Genomic DNA, 16,680 nt, shown 5'->3' with positions numbered 1-16,680 from the left:
TAAGACAAGAACCTGCAATCCTGTAACACTACCACAGTGCGGAGGATGGATAGTGGAGATTGGGCTCTAATGGCTGATGTTCTCTGTCACGTGGTGTGATGTCACCTGAATGTAGCCTGTGATGAGTCACAAATGAGAGGACAGCTAATGAGCCAAAACAGAGAAATTAAATAGATCATAAAAAATATTCTGTTGGGGCACCTGGGTGGCTCAGTGGGTTAAAGCCTCTGCCTTCAGCTCAGGTCATGATCCCAGGATCCTGGGATCGAGCCCCATGTCGGGCTCTCTGCTCAGCAGGTAGCCTGCTTCCCTTCCTCTCTCTGCCCACCTCTCTGCCTACTTGTGATCTCTGTATGTCAAATAAATAAATAAAATATTTTTTAAAATATTCTGTTACTTGGGCACCTGGGTGGCTCAGTCAGTGCCTTCGGCTCAGGTCATGATCTCAGGGTCCTGGGATTGAGCCCTACATTGGGGTCCCTTCTCTCTGGGGTGCCTTCTTCTCTCTCTGCCCCTCCCCCCTCCTTGCTTATTCTCTCTCTCTCAAAAATAAATAAAAAGACTTTAAAAATATTCTGTTACTCAAAAAGAAGAGATAAATGGAAAGGAGAACAGAGAACACAAGGAACATACAAAAAATAAAAAGCAAGATATGATCTAATAAACTATGTTACCACTCACAGTCAGGAAAGGGTCTAAGCCCCACAATTAAAAGACAGACAATGTCAAAATGAGTTTAACAGTAACATCCAAGATTGAGAAACCTACATAAATAATCTTATACTAAGTGCAAGATCAAGACAATATTCTAACTTGATTCTGTTCCATAATTCAGGATCTAAAAAGAACACAGAACAGAGAATCTGGGAAGATGAACTGAACTCTTACACATAATTGGGATGGAATATTTCATGTCCTGTGTATCTGAAACACTCAGAGAAATAGAAGCAAATGATCATGGGACACATTTCATGAGAACATCAACAGAAATGTCCTCCACTTTCCCTCTCCCCAGTTGTGACGCAGCTCAAACACGGAGTGACCAGAGCTCCCCTATGGAGCTGAGAGGTGAGCCAGCTCCACATAAGCCAAATCTGTGCAGCTCACACAGAAGCAAGGAGATTCTCTCCACCAGCATGAGGGACCAGAGAAAGGGCATGAGGGAGGCTTCGGGAGGCCAGGCTTAGCATTATACTCAAGAGAAAGAGTCTGGGCTGACCACCATTGCTTGGACCCTCCTCTGTTCCTCCTCCTCACTTGCTGACCAGGTTCTGCCCAGGTTCTGTTCACAGGCTCGGCACCCACAGGACCCTGAGTATGACCCTGAGCCTGAGCTCAGCCTGAAGGGTGCTGGAAGGGGTGGGACCAGAAGAATGAGCCCCACAGTGTCCTAAACCTACAGGACTCGTGTCTACTGCAAGACTCATCTGACCCCATTACTGTGCCCTCAAGACTCCGTCACTCCCTCAGACATGGAGAACAGAAAGGACCAAGCAGGAACGCAGAGCAAAGCCATCAAGACCCAGGTCAGACCCCTATACCACCAAACGGCATCTACTGTCCCCACAGATTCTCCAGCTCAAACCCGGGGCATGATATCTCTAACCCTCCACACAGGCTGCCTACCCAGTATCTTATGGGCCAGGCCATAATGAGCAAGGCAGTGAGCTGAGGGACAGAAGCCCTGATGCCCAGCCTGGCCTCACCCTCCTTCCACCTTCCCTGGTCAAGCTCTACCCCGATGAGCCCAGAGTCTGAATCCAGCACATGCTCTCCCCTCCTGGACTCACCCCACTGCCCTATGTTTCCCTGGGAAGCTAGCCTCTCTGGGCTTCAGCTTTACCTGCTTTGAAATGGAGAAGCATCTATTCATAGAAGACACACTTTTTTCACATTAAATGGTACAAAAATATTGTAAGATTTTTACTAATTAGAGAGACACCATGTGATCTCAGTGAGTTGACCTTAGAGTTGGAGTCTCTGGTCTTCCTGTGGGAATCCAAGGAAAAGATTTCAGCTTCCCTGTGACCTGCATCATATGCAGCTGAATCCAAGTCTAATAAGCAGATTCCCAGTTCCACAAAACCACAGCCTAGACTACAAATCTTTCCACACAAAATCCAGGAGAAGAGGGCTGGAATAATTTTAAAATGCCATAAAAATAACACTAATAACAATAAAATTAAAGATATCCTTGATCAACTGAACTTAGCACCAGAAGCATCACCTGTCACTCCCATGACCCCAACTACACACATATGGATGCAGAAAGCATCGATTCTGATTCCTAAATACACAGGAACCTGGTGGCTGTGGGACATCACACAGGTTTGTCTGGACACTGACCCTTTTCAAATGTACTACACTGGAGACTGAATTCTCCTTTTTATAACAAGATAGTGGGCTAGGCCAAAGTCTTTACCCTAGACAAGCATAGAAATTGAACAAATATTGCCCCCTGAGTGATATATGTGACCTTCTGTACTGGACTAGGCAGAGCAAGGGGGAGCAACTGCCTGTGGGAGCCTGGAAACCCTAGTCCACATCCTTTCTTGGATGACAGGTGCTCTGGGGTGAACTGCAGGAGGGAAGCTCCCGGTCTGAGTCTTCCTCCAGCAGCAGGGGGCAGCAGAGCTGCATCAGGAGTGGCAGGACAGAGGCTGGGGCTGCCCAGGGGGAGCCTCATGGGGACACCAGGCCTGGGATCAGCAGGTGTCCACAGCCCTCAGAAAGAAGACGTGATGATCCATCCTATCTCTTCAGGCTGCAAGGACCATGTTCTGAGAATAAGACACAGTGTCACCCAGAATACTGATGGCTGTCCTGATACAGTGAGCACACACCTAGGATATTCAGGTCTCCTCTCTATCCATGAGTGTACCCAGGGACTGACTCCTCTGCACTGGCACATCCAGAGACAGTCTGATGATTCCCTCTGCCTCTCCTTCCCCACCTCCACCCCAACTCAGACCTGTGGCTATAGCTCCTTTGTTCTAGAGCATCTTAGAGGACAGGAGGCAGAGCACTCAGGGACCCTGGGTCCTGGTAGGAGCATCCACAGCCTCATTGTGAGACTGTCTCCAGAGTGACATGATTCTCATGGCTGCAGGGACATGGTTCAGGGCCTCGAGCTCACAATATACAGGAACATGTGATCATGTGGATCCTCACAAGACCACAAACCTTGAAGTTGTTTCTCATCGATTCAGGCCTTTTTCACATGTTCCCATGAAACATTAATGAAAAAATTAAAAGGAATGAAGTGGTTAACAATGTCAATTGCTGATCTGCTTTGGGATGGGGGCTGTCAGACAACAGCAGTATGTGTAAATAGACCAGAAATACTGATGAATCTCCAGCAGCAGGTGGTTGTTTAACAAGTAAGTTCCCACTTTTGTAAGAGATGAGTGAACCTCAGAACGAGAGAGTTTTCTATTCTGTTGACATGCCAAGGATGGGATGTCACAGTGTCTATGAGGGATGCAGAGGAGATCTGGAACAGGGGGAGGAGGGTAGTGAGGTCACAGGACCACCTCACCTCGAATCAAGTGTTGTCTGCATCTCTCAGAGAGACCAGGCCAGGCCCATGGCCAGGATTCTGGAAACCCTGGGCCATCCCCAGACACTGCTCAGGCAGAACAGGTTGGAACAGTGGTTGTATTCAAACCGCAAGAATATGAGTGTGATACCAAATTTGGAGACCAAAGCTCATTTTCTGACCTGAGAGCTACTTGGAGGAAGCAGGGCCCCCCTGTCTCCCTCGTAGTCACCTGGTCTGAGCTCACAAGTGGTTTGAAGGCATTTGGAGTGCCACAGAGGAGGATATTTGCATAAATACTAACACTCCCAGACCCAGGGGTCTGGAAAGAAATAAGAGGAGATGGGGTAGGGTTGTCTAGCTGTGGTTATCAGAAGATAGAGTCCTGGGTACATGCACCATGGCCTGGAACCCTCTCTCACTCCTCTTCCTCACTTTCTGCGCAGGTGCTGTCCCTGGTTCTGCCCACATTCTCAGCCTCACAGGACACCTGAGCTTTGCCTGCCCCAAACCCTGAGCCCAGTCCCAGAACAGCCTCAGTATTGGGATCCTGGGATGAGCCCCTGGACTTCATTGCAACCTCTCCTCTTCTGTCTTCTCAGGCTCCGTGGTCTCCAGTGAGCTGACTCAGCTGCCCTCAGTGTCAGTGGCCCTGGGTCAGATGGCTACAATCACCTGCACTGGAGAGGAACTGGACTATACTGTGCAGTGGTACCAGAAGAAGCCAGGCCAAGCCCCTTTAACAATCATTTATGATGATAGCGAGAGGCCCTCAGGGATCCCAGAGCGATTCTCTGGCTCCACATCAGGGAACACAGCCACCCTGACCATCAGTGGGGTCCAGGCTGAGGATGAGGCTGACTATTACTGTCAGTCCTATGACAGCAATGCTGATGCTCACAGTGACACAGGCAGATAGGGAAGTGAGACACAAACCCCTTCCCCATCTGTGTGACACTCTCCTCCAGCCCCAGGAGGCCTGTGCACAGAGCAGGGAACAGGTCTGGCCCACGTCCCCAGGTTTGAGGTCCCCAGTCTGTCCCCTTCCTCCCAGTCCTCCAGGCAGGCTACACAGGGCAGATCCCCAGGGGATTTGTAATCAGTTATTAGAACTCTATTAACCTAGGACTGTGGGTAGAAGAAGGACTGTACATGTGAGAAGCAGAAATGGAAGGTTTTTTAAAAAACACCTCTTTTAAGAATTCCCAAATTACATGGTCTGAAATTTTAAAATACATGGGATAGACTGACAGCAGATATGATGCTGCAAAAGAGGATATTAGGGAACTTGATGTCATAATGATGGAAAGTGTCCAAAATGAAACACAAAATGAAATACCTGATAAAAACTAATGAAGGCTTAGTTCCTGGAGGACACCTTCATGCCACCCAGACAGTGTGTGAGTGTAGGAACCGCAGGAAGGATGGTAAAGACCTGAGGGCAAATCAAAAAATCTGTGAAGAAATATCTACAAAAAAACTTCAAGTTTGGAGAAACTCAGGAACCAATATAACCAGGAAGCTCAATGAAGCTCAGATACAGGGAACATGAGAGCCAACACAGCACACATCATTATGAAATTATTACAAACCAGTGATGTAGACACTCTCACAACAAGAGAGGAGAGTCCTGTTCTAAACAAAGAAACCAGCATTGTGCTGGGACACATTTTCTTTTTTTTTTCATTAATAATTAATTTTACTATGTTCACTTACGCATCATACAGTACATTAGTTTTTGATGTAGCGTTCAATGATTCATTAGTTGTGTGTGACACCCACTTCTCATCTCGACATGTGCCCTCCTTAATACCCATCACCCTGTTACCCCATCCCCCTCTCCTCTATAACCCTCAGTTTGGTTTCCAGAATCCGGAGTCTCTCAAGGTTTGTCCCCTCTCTGATTTCTTCCCATCCTGTTTTCCCTCCCTTCCCCTATGGTCCTCTACACTATTCCTTACATTCCACATATGACTGAAAATGCATGGTAATGTCCTTCTCCCCTGACTTATTTCATTCAGCATAATCCCTTCCAGTTCCATCCATATCAATACAAACTGTAGGTATTCATCCTTCCAGATGGCTGAGGAATAGTCCTTTGCATATGTGAACTACATATTTACCCACTCATGTGTTGAAGGTCATCTCAGCTCCTTCCACAGTTTGGCTATTATGGACACTGCTGCTATGAACATTGGGGTGCAGGTGTCTCTTCTTTTCACTATTTGTATCTTTGGTGTAAATACACAGTAGTGAAATTGCTAGTTCTATTTTTAACATCTTGAGGAACCTCCACACTGTTTTTCAGAGTGGCTGCACCAGCTTGCTTTCCGACCAATAGTGTAGGGCTCCCTTTTCCCCCCATCCTCACCAACATTTGTCACTTCCTGACTTGTTAATTTTCGCCATTCTAACTGGTGTAAGGTGGTATCCTGTTGTACATCATAACATATGTATGTTTTGGTTTGTGTTTCCCTAATGGCTAGTGATGTTGAACATTTTGCCATGTGTCTGTTAGCCATTTTCTTGTCATTGGAGATATGTCTGTCCATGTCTTCTGCCCATTTCTTGATTCAGTTATTTGTTTTTTGGGTGTTGAGTTTGAGAAATTCTTTTTTTATTTATTTTTTATTTATTTTCAGCATAACAGTGTTCATTATTTTTGCACCACACCCAGTGCTCCATGCAATCTGTGCCCTCCATAATACCCACCACCTGGTACCCCAACCTCCCACCCCCCCCGCCACTTCAAACCCCTCAGATTGTTTTTCAGAGTCCGTAGTCTCTCATGGTTCACCTCCCCATCCAATTTCCCCCAACTCCCTTCTCCTCTCTAACTCCCCATGTCCTCCATGCTATTTGTTATGTTCCACAAATAAGTGAAACCATATGATAATTGACTCTCTCTGCTTGACTAATTTCACTCAGCATAATCTCTTCCAGTCCCGTCCATGTTGCTACAAAAGTTGGGTATTCATCCTTTCTGATGAAGGCATAATACTACGTAGTGTATATGGACCACATCTTCCTTATCCATTTGTCCGTTGAAGGGCATCTTGGTTCTTCCCATAGTTTGTCAACCGTGGCCATTGCTGCTATAAATATTGGGGTAGAGATGGCCCTTCTTTTCACGACATCTGTATCTTTGGGGTAAATACCCAGGAGTGCAATGGCAGGGTCATAGGGAAGTTCTATTTTTAATTTCTTGAGGAATCTCCACACTGCTCTCCAAAGAGGCTGCACCAACTTGCATTCCCACCAACAGTGGAAGAGGGTTCCCCTTTCTCAACATCCCCTCCAACACAAGTTGTTTCCTGTCTTGCTAATTTTGCCCGTTCTAACTGATATAAGGTGATATCTCAATGTGGTTTTAATTTGAATCTCCCTGAGGGCTAGTGATGATGAACTGATAGCCATTTGTATGTCTTCATTGGAGAAGTGTCTGTTCATATCTTCTGCCCTTTTTTTGATATGCTTGCATGTTTTTTGTGTGTTGAGTCTGAGGAGTTCTTTATAGATCCTGGATATCAACCTTTTGTCTGTACTTCAGTTGCAAATATCTTCTCCCGTTCCGTGGGTTGCCTCTTTGTTTTGTTGACTGTTTCCTTTGCTGTGCAGAAGCTTTTAATTTTGATGAAGTCCCAAAAGTTTATTTTCGCTTTTGTTTCCTTTGCCTTTGGAGACATATCTTGAAAGAAGTTGCTGTGGCTATCGAAGAGATTACTGCCTATGTTCTTCTCTAGGATTCTGATGGACTCCTGCCTCATGTTGAGGTCTTTTATCCATTTTGAGTTTATCTTTGTGTACAGTGTAAGAGAATGGTCGAGTTTCATTCTTCTACATATAGCTGCCCAGTTTTCCCAGCACCATTTATTGAAGAGACTGTCTTTTTTCCACTGTATATTTTTTCCTGTTTTGTCGAAGATTAATTGACCATAGAGTTGAGGGTCCATATCTGGGCTCTCTACTCTGTTCCACTGGTCTATGTGTCTGTTTTTATGCCAGTACCATGCTGTCTTGATGATCACAGCTTTGTAATAAAGCTTGAAATCAGGTAACATGATGCCGCCAGCTTTATTTTTTTTTTCAACATTTCCTTAGCGATTCAGGGTCTCTTCTGATTCCATACAAATTTTAGGATTATTTGCTCCAGCTCTTTGAAGAATACCGGTGGAATTTTGATCGGAATGGCATTAAAAGTATAGACTGCTCTATGAGAAATTCTTTATAGATCTCGGATACCAGCCCTTTAAATGACATGCCATTTCCAAACATCTTCTATTCCATGGGTTGCCTCTTTGTCTTGTTGACTGTTTCCTTTGATGTGCAGAAGCATTTTGTATTGATGAAGTCCCAATAGTTCATTTTTTGCTTTTGTTTCCCTTGCTTTTGGTGATATGTCTAGGGAGCCCATTTTCTTATCATGAACTATGTAAACAGAAAAACAGAGGGCAATGTCCTCAGAATACTATCAGAAAACATTCTCTCTCCTTTTTTTAATTTTATTTATTTATTTGACAGAGAGAGATCACAAGTAGGCAGAGAAGCAGGCAGAGAGAGAGAGGAGGAACCAGGCTCCCCACTGAGCAGAGAGCCAGATGCGGAGCTTGATCCCAGGACCCTGAGATCATGACCTGAGCCGAAGGCAGAGGCTTTAACCCACTGAGCCACCCAGGTGCCCCCAGAAAACATTCTCAGCCTTGGTCTTTATCCACAAAAAATATCACTGAAAATTGAAGACAAACTAAGCCTTTCTCAAACTACAAACCTCCCAGAACTGATCACCCACAGACCCTCGGCACAAGCAACAGTGAAGGATACCCCTCAGACACAAGGAAAGGGTAACGAATGGAAATGTGAGTCTACACAAAGTATAATAAGCTTCAGAAATCATAACCTCATGAATAAACATAAAACAAATTTCAGTGGTCAATATCTGTAAATACAGTCAACACCTTAAAGAAGAAAAAAATAGCAACATGTTTGATTTATAATGGAGTTACAAGTAAAACATATGACAATGAGAGCAGAAATTATGAGGGAGATGAGACTATGTTATGATGTACTCATCTTGCATGTGAGTGATGTTGTGTCCCTGGGAGGAACCCTGATAAGGTAGGAGGTGAGGACTGCAAATACACACAAGCCATTAAAATAACATCACTTTACAAACAAAGATCTATAGCTACTCAGGTGCATGACTTAGGATTGTCTGGAGGGTACAGATCTAATAGGACATGGATGTCATGTGCATGTATGTGTGTATTGTCTGTGATGCACAGAGAGACAGAAACAGTGGGAGAGAGGCACTCACGTTGAGAATCAGCTCAGGCAGTCCTGGGTCTGGAACCTCCCAGACAGGACAGAAGGCTGTACATGGAAGTCAGGATGAGGTTGCAGACTTTCATCCATATTTAGGCTGAAGGACTGAAATGCTAAGAGGAGAGAAAGAAGAAAATTAAAACATCCAATTCAAGCTGCTCTAGATGAAAAATATAAGTCTCTGATCACAAATAGAAGGGCTGAGATTAGCAGCAGACCCAACAAGACAAATGACATGAGGGAATCCAAAGACACAGCACGGCACTGCAGAGTAAAAGGTACAAAAACAACAATTTAAAAGTGAGCAAGGCAGGGGGATCCTCAGAAGATGATAAAGGACTAGGGGACCCTATTTCAACTGGCCCCCTGAATTTCTTGGGGTATCTACAAACCACTCTGAACAGGAAATCAGCCTGACATATAATAATTTATATGTGGATCCCTACAAGCAAAAAACCCCTGATGGTCTTGAGGTGAAAAGGGGAGAGCTATGATTCTGTGGGCAGATATTTGAAGATAAATAGAAGATGGAGAGAGCGCCAAAAGCTGGTGTGAAGAAGGTAATATAACACTGTAGTGCAAAAGGGTCCCATGCTGGGGACCAGGCACAGATTCAAAGACTGGTAGTGCAAGGTAAGGACTTTAGTCCAGCACCCAGGCAGGATCCAGGAGCTGCTGGTGCCTGGACATGACCTGGAGGCAGCTCAAGGTTTTAGAAGCACCAAGGATAGAGACATTCCCAACCTTGGAATCAACCTCTGGGGGAGCTGCTGTGGGGCAAACAACTAGGGAGGCAGTGGTTTTTAGCAGGGCAGACAGCAACAAAAACTGTGTGTCCTGGAGAGCTCAGTGAAGAGCAGACTATGATTTCTCTGTTTTGGACAGAGGTTTCAGTGTGGTCAGTTCTGCTCTTACTCTTGGAAGAGACACAGAATGCTACCAGGGGAAGCCACCAGAGAACAAAAGCCCTCCAGTACCGGTTTTCACTGAGCCCACCCCTCCCCACAGGGCCAGGGCAAATCTGTCCAAGGAGGGTTGCCTGAGTAACAACATTACAGGCCCCTCTGCCAGAAGACAGGCTGGATGAACAAGAGGAAGACAACCCTAGAGTCCCTCTATAACAGGTACATCTTGCTTAGGTAATGGTTTATACTTTAGACACTGTATATTCCCTCAAGCACTCCCCCAACTGAATGATTAGGAGGAGGAACCCTCAACAAAGAAAAGAATTAGAGACTGTGGCCTCTGCCACAGACCTAATGGATATAGATAGAAGTAAGATATCAGAGATAGACTTCAGAGTTACAATTATGAAGTCAATATACAGGGTTGAGAAAAATATTAGCAACAATATAGAATCTCTAAGAGCAGAAATGAGGTCTAATCACAGGCTTCTCCCTCTTCTCTGCCCTGCAGGGGAACTCTGCAGAGGATGTATGATAAATAACACACAAATTACCATTGAGTGAGGTTCCATTTGTTTAAAGAAGCAGAGCATGACTGAATATGTTCAGTGCAGATATGGACGACCTTTAAACAGGGCCACATCTCACTTCTGAAAATGAAAACTGCAGCATCTTAGAGGAAAAATGCACAGGGTGACACTGAAAACAGATTAGAAGCTTCAAAATAAGAGATTCATGAACTCCATGACATCAAAGTAGTAACCATTCAAAATTAAATAAGGCAAAAAAATAAGTGAATAAGTCAAAAGACTGTAAGAAATGAACAGAGCCTCCGTTGGTTGTGGGACCACTTCATGCAGCCCACTGTGCTTGTAACTGGAGCCCCCAAGCAGAAAAGACAGACAGGAGGGAAGAGAAAAGATGCTTAAAGAGGTATTGGACATGGGGTGCCTGGGTGGCTCAGTGGGTAAAAGCCTCTGCCTTCGGCTCAGGTCATGATCTCAGGTCCTGGGATGGAGCCCTGCATCAGGCTCTCTGCTCTGCAGGGATCCTGCTTCCTCCCCTCTCTCTCTGCCTACTTGTGATTTCTCTCTCTCTGTCAAATAAAATCTTTTTTAAAAAAAAGAGGTATTGGACAGAAATGTCACAAATGTGGTGAAAACAATAACTGACATATTCAAGAAGTTTATCAAAGCTCAAGCACAGGAACCATGAGGCACTGACACTGTCATCACGTCACACCCACATTGCTGAACATCAGTGTGGAAGAGTCATCTGTGAAGCAGCCAGGGAGAACGTGCAGGTGGTCTGCAGAGGAATAAACATGGTAAGAGCAGATTCTTACTACAAGCAAAACAAGCAAGATAACAGTGGAGAAATTTTTTTTAATATAAAACAAAGTATTTAAACTATGTATCTGTAGGGGAACCTGGGTGACTTTATCAGTTAAGCTTCTGCCTTTAGCTCAGGTCATGATCCTAGACTCCCAGGATCAAGCCATTTCTCCTTCTGCCTGCTCAGTGGGGAGTCTGTTTCTACTTCTCCCTCTGCCCAAACCCCAACTTGTGTTCTCTCTCTCTCTCTCTCCCCCTTTCAAATGAATAAAACCTTTATGAAAATATATATCTGTAGAAAAAAATCTATTCACCTGAAATTCATTATCCTGTCAAAATATCTCTCAAAAATGAAGCAAGATAAATCTTCAGCCTGAACAACATCACATAATTGATTACCCACAGACACTCACTACAGCAGCGAGTAAGACACCCCTCGCACAGAGGAACAGTCTCTCAGATAGCAATGTGACTCCACACAAAGGGACGAAGAACATCAGCTTTGGGAACTACCTGGACAAACATAGAAATGTCTCTGAATGATCACTGTGTGAAGCCAAACATAATAACAATATTCTCTGGCTCATGATGACTCTCAGAATTAAACTCATGACCACCATAGCCCAAAGTCGGGGTGGGTGAGAAGAATATATTAAACAGGCCTTGTTCTATGTGAGGTGGGCGCCTGGGTGGCTCAGTGGGTTAAGCCGCTGCCTTCGGCTCAGGTCATGATCTCAGGGTCCTGGGATCGAGTCCCGCATCGGGCTCTCTGCTCAGCAGGGAGCCTTCTTCCTCCTCTCTCTCTCTGCCTGCCTCTCTGCCTACTTGTAATCTCTCTCTGTCAAATAAATAAATAAATAAAATCTTTTAAAAAAAATCACAAGAAGGTAGACTGGGAAGGGAGATTGGTCCTGTAAACCTTGATGCAACAAAACTAAAACCTGAATAACAAAGAGTTATGGCTAAACAGGTGTGTTCGTTAGGGTTCCCCAGACAGAGCCAGCAGGAGAGGCACACAGCTGAGCCTTGAACAACATGGGCTGACTTGCTCGAGGCCAGTTACTCACAAGGGTTTACACGATAGTAATGTAAATGCATTTTCTCTTTTTCATGCTTTTTCCTCAAGTCTGTATGTTTTATTCCCAAGAAGCAGCCAGGAATGGGGTGCTGAGCAGCCAGACAGGTAGATGGGCAATCCTCCCATAGAGGGTGCCTGCCCGATCCAGGGTCTACCCCAGAGCAGAAGGCTAGTTTTCAGGGAGACAGTTAAATGTACCTTGTGGAACTTTCCAGGGGGACATGGTCTCTGGTGAGGGGTGTGTACCTGCAGAGCTATGGGGAATGGAAAACATACTTCTTTATTACCAAGACCATTCTGTGGGGCATACCATGTCACCACAGAGCCTTCTGGTGAATATGGAACTTGGTGAAGGTCCATTTGATGGCATTTCCCAGCATGCTCCGCCCCTTGGGCTGGGCTTCCATCCCCTTCCACAGGCGCTGGGTGTCCTCCTTGTTCACTCAGATCTTGCTGTGCTTATGGATTTGACCTGAGAGCCTGCGGCGATCTCATCAGTCTGCACATGATTCCCTGCCTGCTACCTGCTTCCTCTCCAATGGTCACAAGGGAAGGCCAGGCTCCATGAACCCCACTCAGCAGAGGGGACTTGAGGGTCGAGGAGCTGAGTGAAGTTCATGTCTGTTTGCCACATTGTTAGGGGAGGTTGGTGAACATGCACAGATACTTTATATATTAACTGTATGCCCATCGATGATCTTGGCTGAGGAATGGTGCACAGGGTCAGCACAATGCCAGTCCTCACTGGAGGCTCACATGCGGCTGGCCGTCCAAGGGCTGCAAGGACCCCACACCAGCACCAGTGATCCTAATTTTCCTAAATTTCTTCTTCACGACATCTTCTTATGGATTTGCAATGAGAATACAATATATAATGCATATAACATATAAAATATGTGTTAATCCACTGTGTATGTTGTCAGTAAGGTTTATGATCAATAAACGCTATTAGTAGTTATGGTTTGGGAGGAGTCAAAAGTTATATGCAGATTTTTACTGCACCTCTATCAGCTCCCCTAACACCTGCACTAGCCACCAGGGTCCCTAAGAAGGAGTTCCTGAGTCCTTTGTCCCCCACTTTCCAGTCTAAAACCACATCCATGATGACCCACCATCCCAGTGTTAGCAGTAGTGATACCTCAGAAGGGTCCTGCCTCCTCTTCTTCACATGGGCCATTGCCTATTTTCAAGGCTAGTCGGATCTCCTGTAGGCTGGCCTTGAGAGTGGCAGGGACCAACAGAGAAGAGTATGCCTCCCTGGAGGCAGTAGTCCACCAGTCAAAGAATCAGTGGGTTCTGAATCCCCACCTGGACAATGGGCTTCCCTGCACCTCCAAGAGAGCGGCCACCAGGGGGGCAGCAGAAATTACAAGGCCAAACCACCTGCCCATGGGGAGGGTCTGGGCATCAGGGTTGTTCACCAGGACCTGAGAAAGAAAAGAAAAGGCACAGGTTTTCTACACTATCAGCTTTGACTCTGATGTAAAATTCTGACTCGGGGACTTTCAGAACTGTGTCTTGGTGTATTTGTTTCTGTCTCTAACACTGGTGAAAGTCTTCATGCCTCCCCACTCAGCACATTCCTGCTACACTCAGTCACTGCCAAGCGCTGCTCAAGCTGGGTCAATCCCAGGACTCAATGCACCCTGGGGATACAGAGGCACAGCATCTATGGCCAGGCCTCAGGATGCACACCTACAACAGCCCTTCAATGTCTCCTTAAAACACTATGTGTATTTTGCAAAGGAGAACTTTTGTTTGGGTTCTGATGTTCCCCAAAGGACATATGGCGTAGGCACTGCACTGCCCTAAGCCCACTAGAGCCTGCAGAGGAAACATGTTATTGAGGGCTCAGAAAATGTAGACTTCAGTGTTCAGCCAGGACAGACCAGCCGGAGTAAGATTATTAATGCAGAGGGACAGAGTTGGGCACCCCATTATATGGGCCATGAGGTGAAGCAGAATCTCTTTGGTTGACAGTGGGTCTGCAGGACCAGACCACACCTCTCTGTGTCTCTTGGGTCTGAGCACTTCTCTGAAACCACAAGGCTCCTCAGCAGCTGGTCCTGAGACCCAGCTGATTTGCATGACCATCCTGTCCCTCTGCAGGGAGATAAGAGATGCCTGGAATGAATCCACTCCAGCCACAGCACTTGAGGAGCAGAATCAGGTCACCTCCACCATGGCCTGGACCCCTCTCCTCCTAGGCCTTCTTGCTCACTTCACAGGTGCTACACCCAGGCTCAGACCCTCTGCAGCCCTAGGGATCTGGAGAATTCTAGGCCCTGACTCTGAGCTCAACAGGGAGCTGCTTGTCGAGGGGAAGATGAACATGACCCTGCTGAGGATGAGAGATTGGAGGGGTGTCATTCCCCTGTGTGCTCACTGGCTGTGACATGCCCAGAGAAAACTGAGGGTGATCTCCTTTGGGCAAAGAATCCACACACCAGTCAGAACCATGGGCTTCAGGAGCTGAGATGCTGGGAGGGTGGCAGCCGGGCAGTGAGAATCCCTGGGGTTCAGGCCAGACAGGTGATGGTGTTCTCGGATGAGACCCAGAGCTGGAAACCTAACTCTCCATTTCTCTCTTACAGCTTCTTTGGCATCCTATGTGCTGACTCAGCCTCCATCTGTGTCGGTGGCCCTGGGACAGACAGCCCGGGTCACCTGTGGGGGAAACAACATTGGAAATAAAAATGTTTTCTGGTACCAGCAGAAGTCAGGCCAGAGTCCTGTGCTGATCATCTATTATAGCAGCAGCCGGCCCTCAGGGATCCCTGAGCGATTCTCAGGCACCAACTCTGGGAACACGGCCACCCTGACCATCAGTGGGGCCCAGGCCGAGGACGAGGCTGACTATTACTGTCAGTCCTATGATAGCAGTGGTAATACTCACAGTGACAGAAGCAGATGGGGAAGTGGGACAAAAACCCCTTCCCCATCTGTGTCTCACTCTCATCCAACCCCAGTGGCCTGTGCACAAATAAAGTAGGTCTGACTCAGGTCCCCAAATCCAACCTCTCCCAGCCTCCTTGGACACCCACACTTCTGGCAGTGCCTGCAGAGGGTATATCAGGTTAGATTTGGGGCTCCTGAGATTGTCTGGACCTGAGTATGTTTGGAAACAGAGGTATTGGCTGCAAGGACAAACAGAACCAAACATCCATATACTGGTCACTTTTTCTTATTCCCATATGGTGGCCATAGACCACTCCTTCACCCAGCTTCCCGGGACTAGAGCCCAGAATCTTCCAGCTCAGCTGAGCTCTTGTAGCCCTATCACTGTGGTGGTTGGGGATTCTAAGTGGAGCAAAGCAGTGCTTTACCCATCATAATCACCCCTCTTCTAGGCTCACAGATGCCCCCATCCCTGGCCAGAGGCCATGAAAACTCACAGGGGTGCTCCTCACTGGGAAGTACTCTTAGATCAGAAAACACCCTCCCCAAGTTGCTCCCCCTTCTCATAGAGATTGTGTTGAATGATGGCCCGAATCCAAGGTCCCAAGGTCTATCCCCAGTCAGATATCCTGGAAGGTCCAAGGTTAAAGGCCTCCATGCAGGAATGAGTCCTCATTGATATCTCACTTTGTGTGGGTAATTATTCCTTTGCCTAGTCTGACTTCCCTCCTGCTCCTACATTTCCTACACATACACTTCTCCACCTCAGAGTATGCATTCTGGAATCCAATGCAGATTGGCTATGTCACTGAAGTGGTCCTCATGGACCTCTGGGGAACACTATTAGACACAGAGCTCTGATTTCTCCAACAAGTCCACAATGGGCATGTCCAATCCCAACACAGATGGCATTGTTACAGCTATTTTTTTTACAATGAGAAGAGAAGCAGGCACACTAGGGACCTGGTCCTGACAGACAGCTGGAGAGAAACGTCCATGCTGATGGTGAATGAGGGACATTGGGAGAGTTGTCTCGTCCTATGAACTGGCCAGAAGATACACAACCATGGGAGTGAGACACACAATGGGTTAAGCCTCACATCTACCCCCCAAATTGTGCCCAAGAATTTCTTTTTACACACACTCTACCCAGAAATGCAGACAGAAAAGAATTTTGTGAAATACAACTCAGTTTGTCAATGCTGACACTTAATAAACCACCACAGTACCCCCCATCCACATGACATACATCCGGATCCACACAAACCAGTCTCCAAGTATAAAGAATGTTGGAAGCCATGTTTCCACCTCATATGATGAAACTATCCAATCAACAATTACAAACATGCTCACCCTTTCCTCACAAGAGGATTCAAATATATGTTTTTCCACTAGTGATTTTCATTTATTTTTGTCCCAGCTTATTTGATATCCCATAACTTCAATATGGAGGTAGAGTTAGCTAGTGTTAATATATCTAATGATAGATGACAATGGACTGACACAGGTGAACGAAAGAGAAACTTATACTTAATATGGATTTAAACTTATTCATGTTAACAAAAGGAAGAAACACTTGTTACTTCTATTCTTCTCATTTCTGTC

At 46.1% G+C, this 16,680-nt stretch overlaps 2 protein-coding genes across 4 annotated transcripts in view; both read left to right on the top strand.

Moving 5' to 3' along the window:
• The window catches only part of LOC122903653 (immunoglobulin lambda-1 light chain-like), a 591,711-nt gene that overhangs the window by 121,663 nt on the left and 453,368 nt on the right, over positions 1-16,680 (top strand). The window contains exons 1-2 of one of the 2 annotated variants that reach the window (XM_044244437.1): positions 14,324-14,405; positions 14,772-15,066. The exons of the other annotated variant lie outside the window; for it this stretch is intronic. Of the exons in view, the coding sequence (XP_044100372.1) occupies positions 14,360-14,405; positions 14,772-15,066 (341 nt within the window). The 5' untranslated portion in view covers positions 14,324-14,359. Of the gene's footprint in view, positions 1-14,323; positions 14,406-14,771; positions 15,067-16,680 lie in introns of those variants that run through there. 2 annotated transcript variants of the gene reach the window in all.
• LOC122903652 (immunoglobulin lambda-1 light chain-like) overlaps positions 1-16,680 on the top strand; it is a 1,198,107-nt gene that overhangs the window by 738,608 nt on the left and 442,819 nt on the right. The gene's annotated exons all lie outside the window — the stretch shown is intronic.

This window comes from Neovison vison, chromosome 3 (assembly GCF_020171115.1).
Source record: "Neovison vison isolate M4711 chromosome 3, ASM_NN_V1, whole genome shotgun sequence".
NCBI lineage: Eukaryota > Metazoa > Chordata > Mammalia > Carnivora > Mustelidae > Neogale > Neogale vison.
This window is presented reverse-complemented; position numbering and strand designations above follow the sequence as displayed.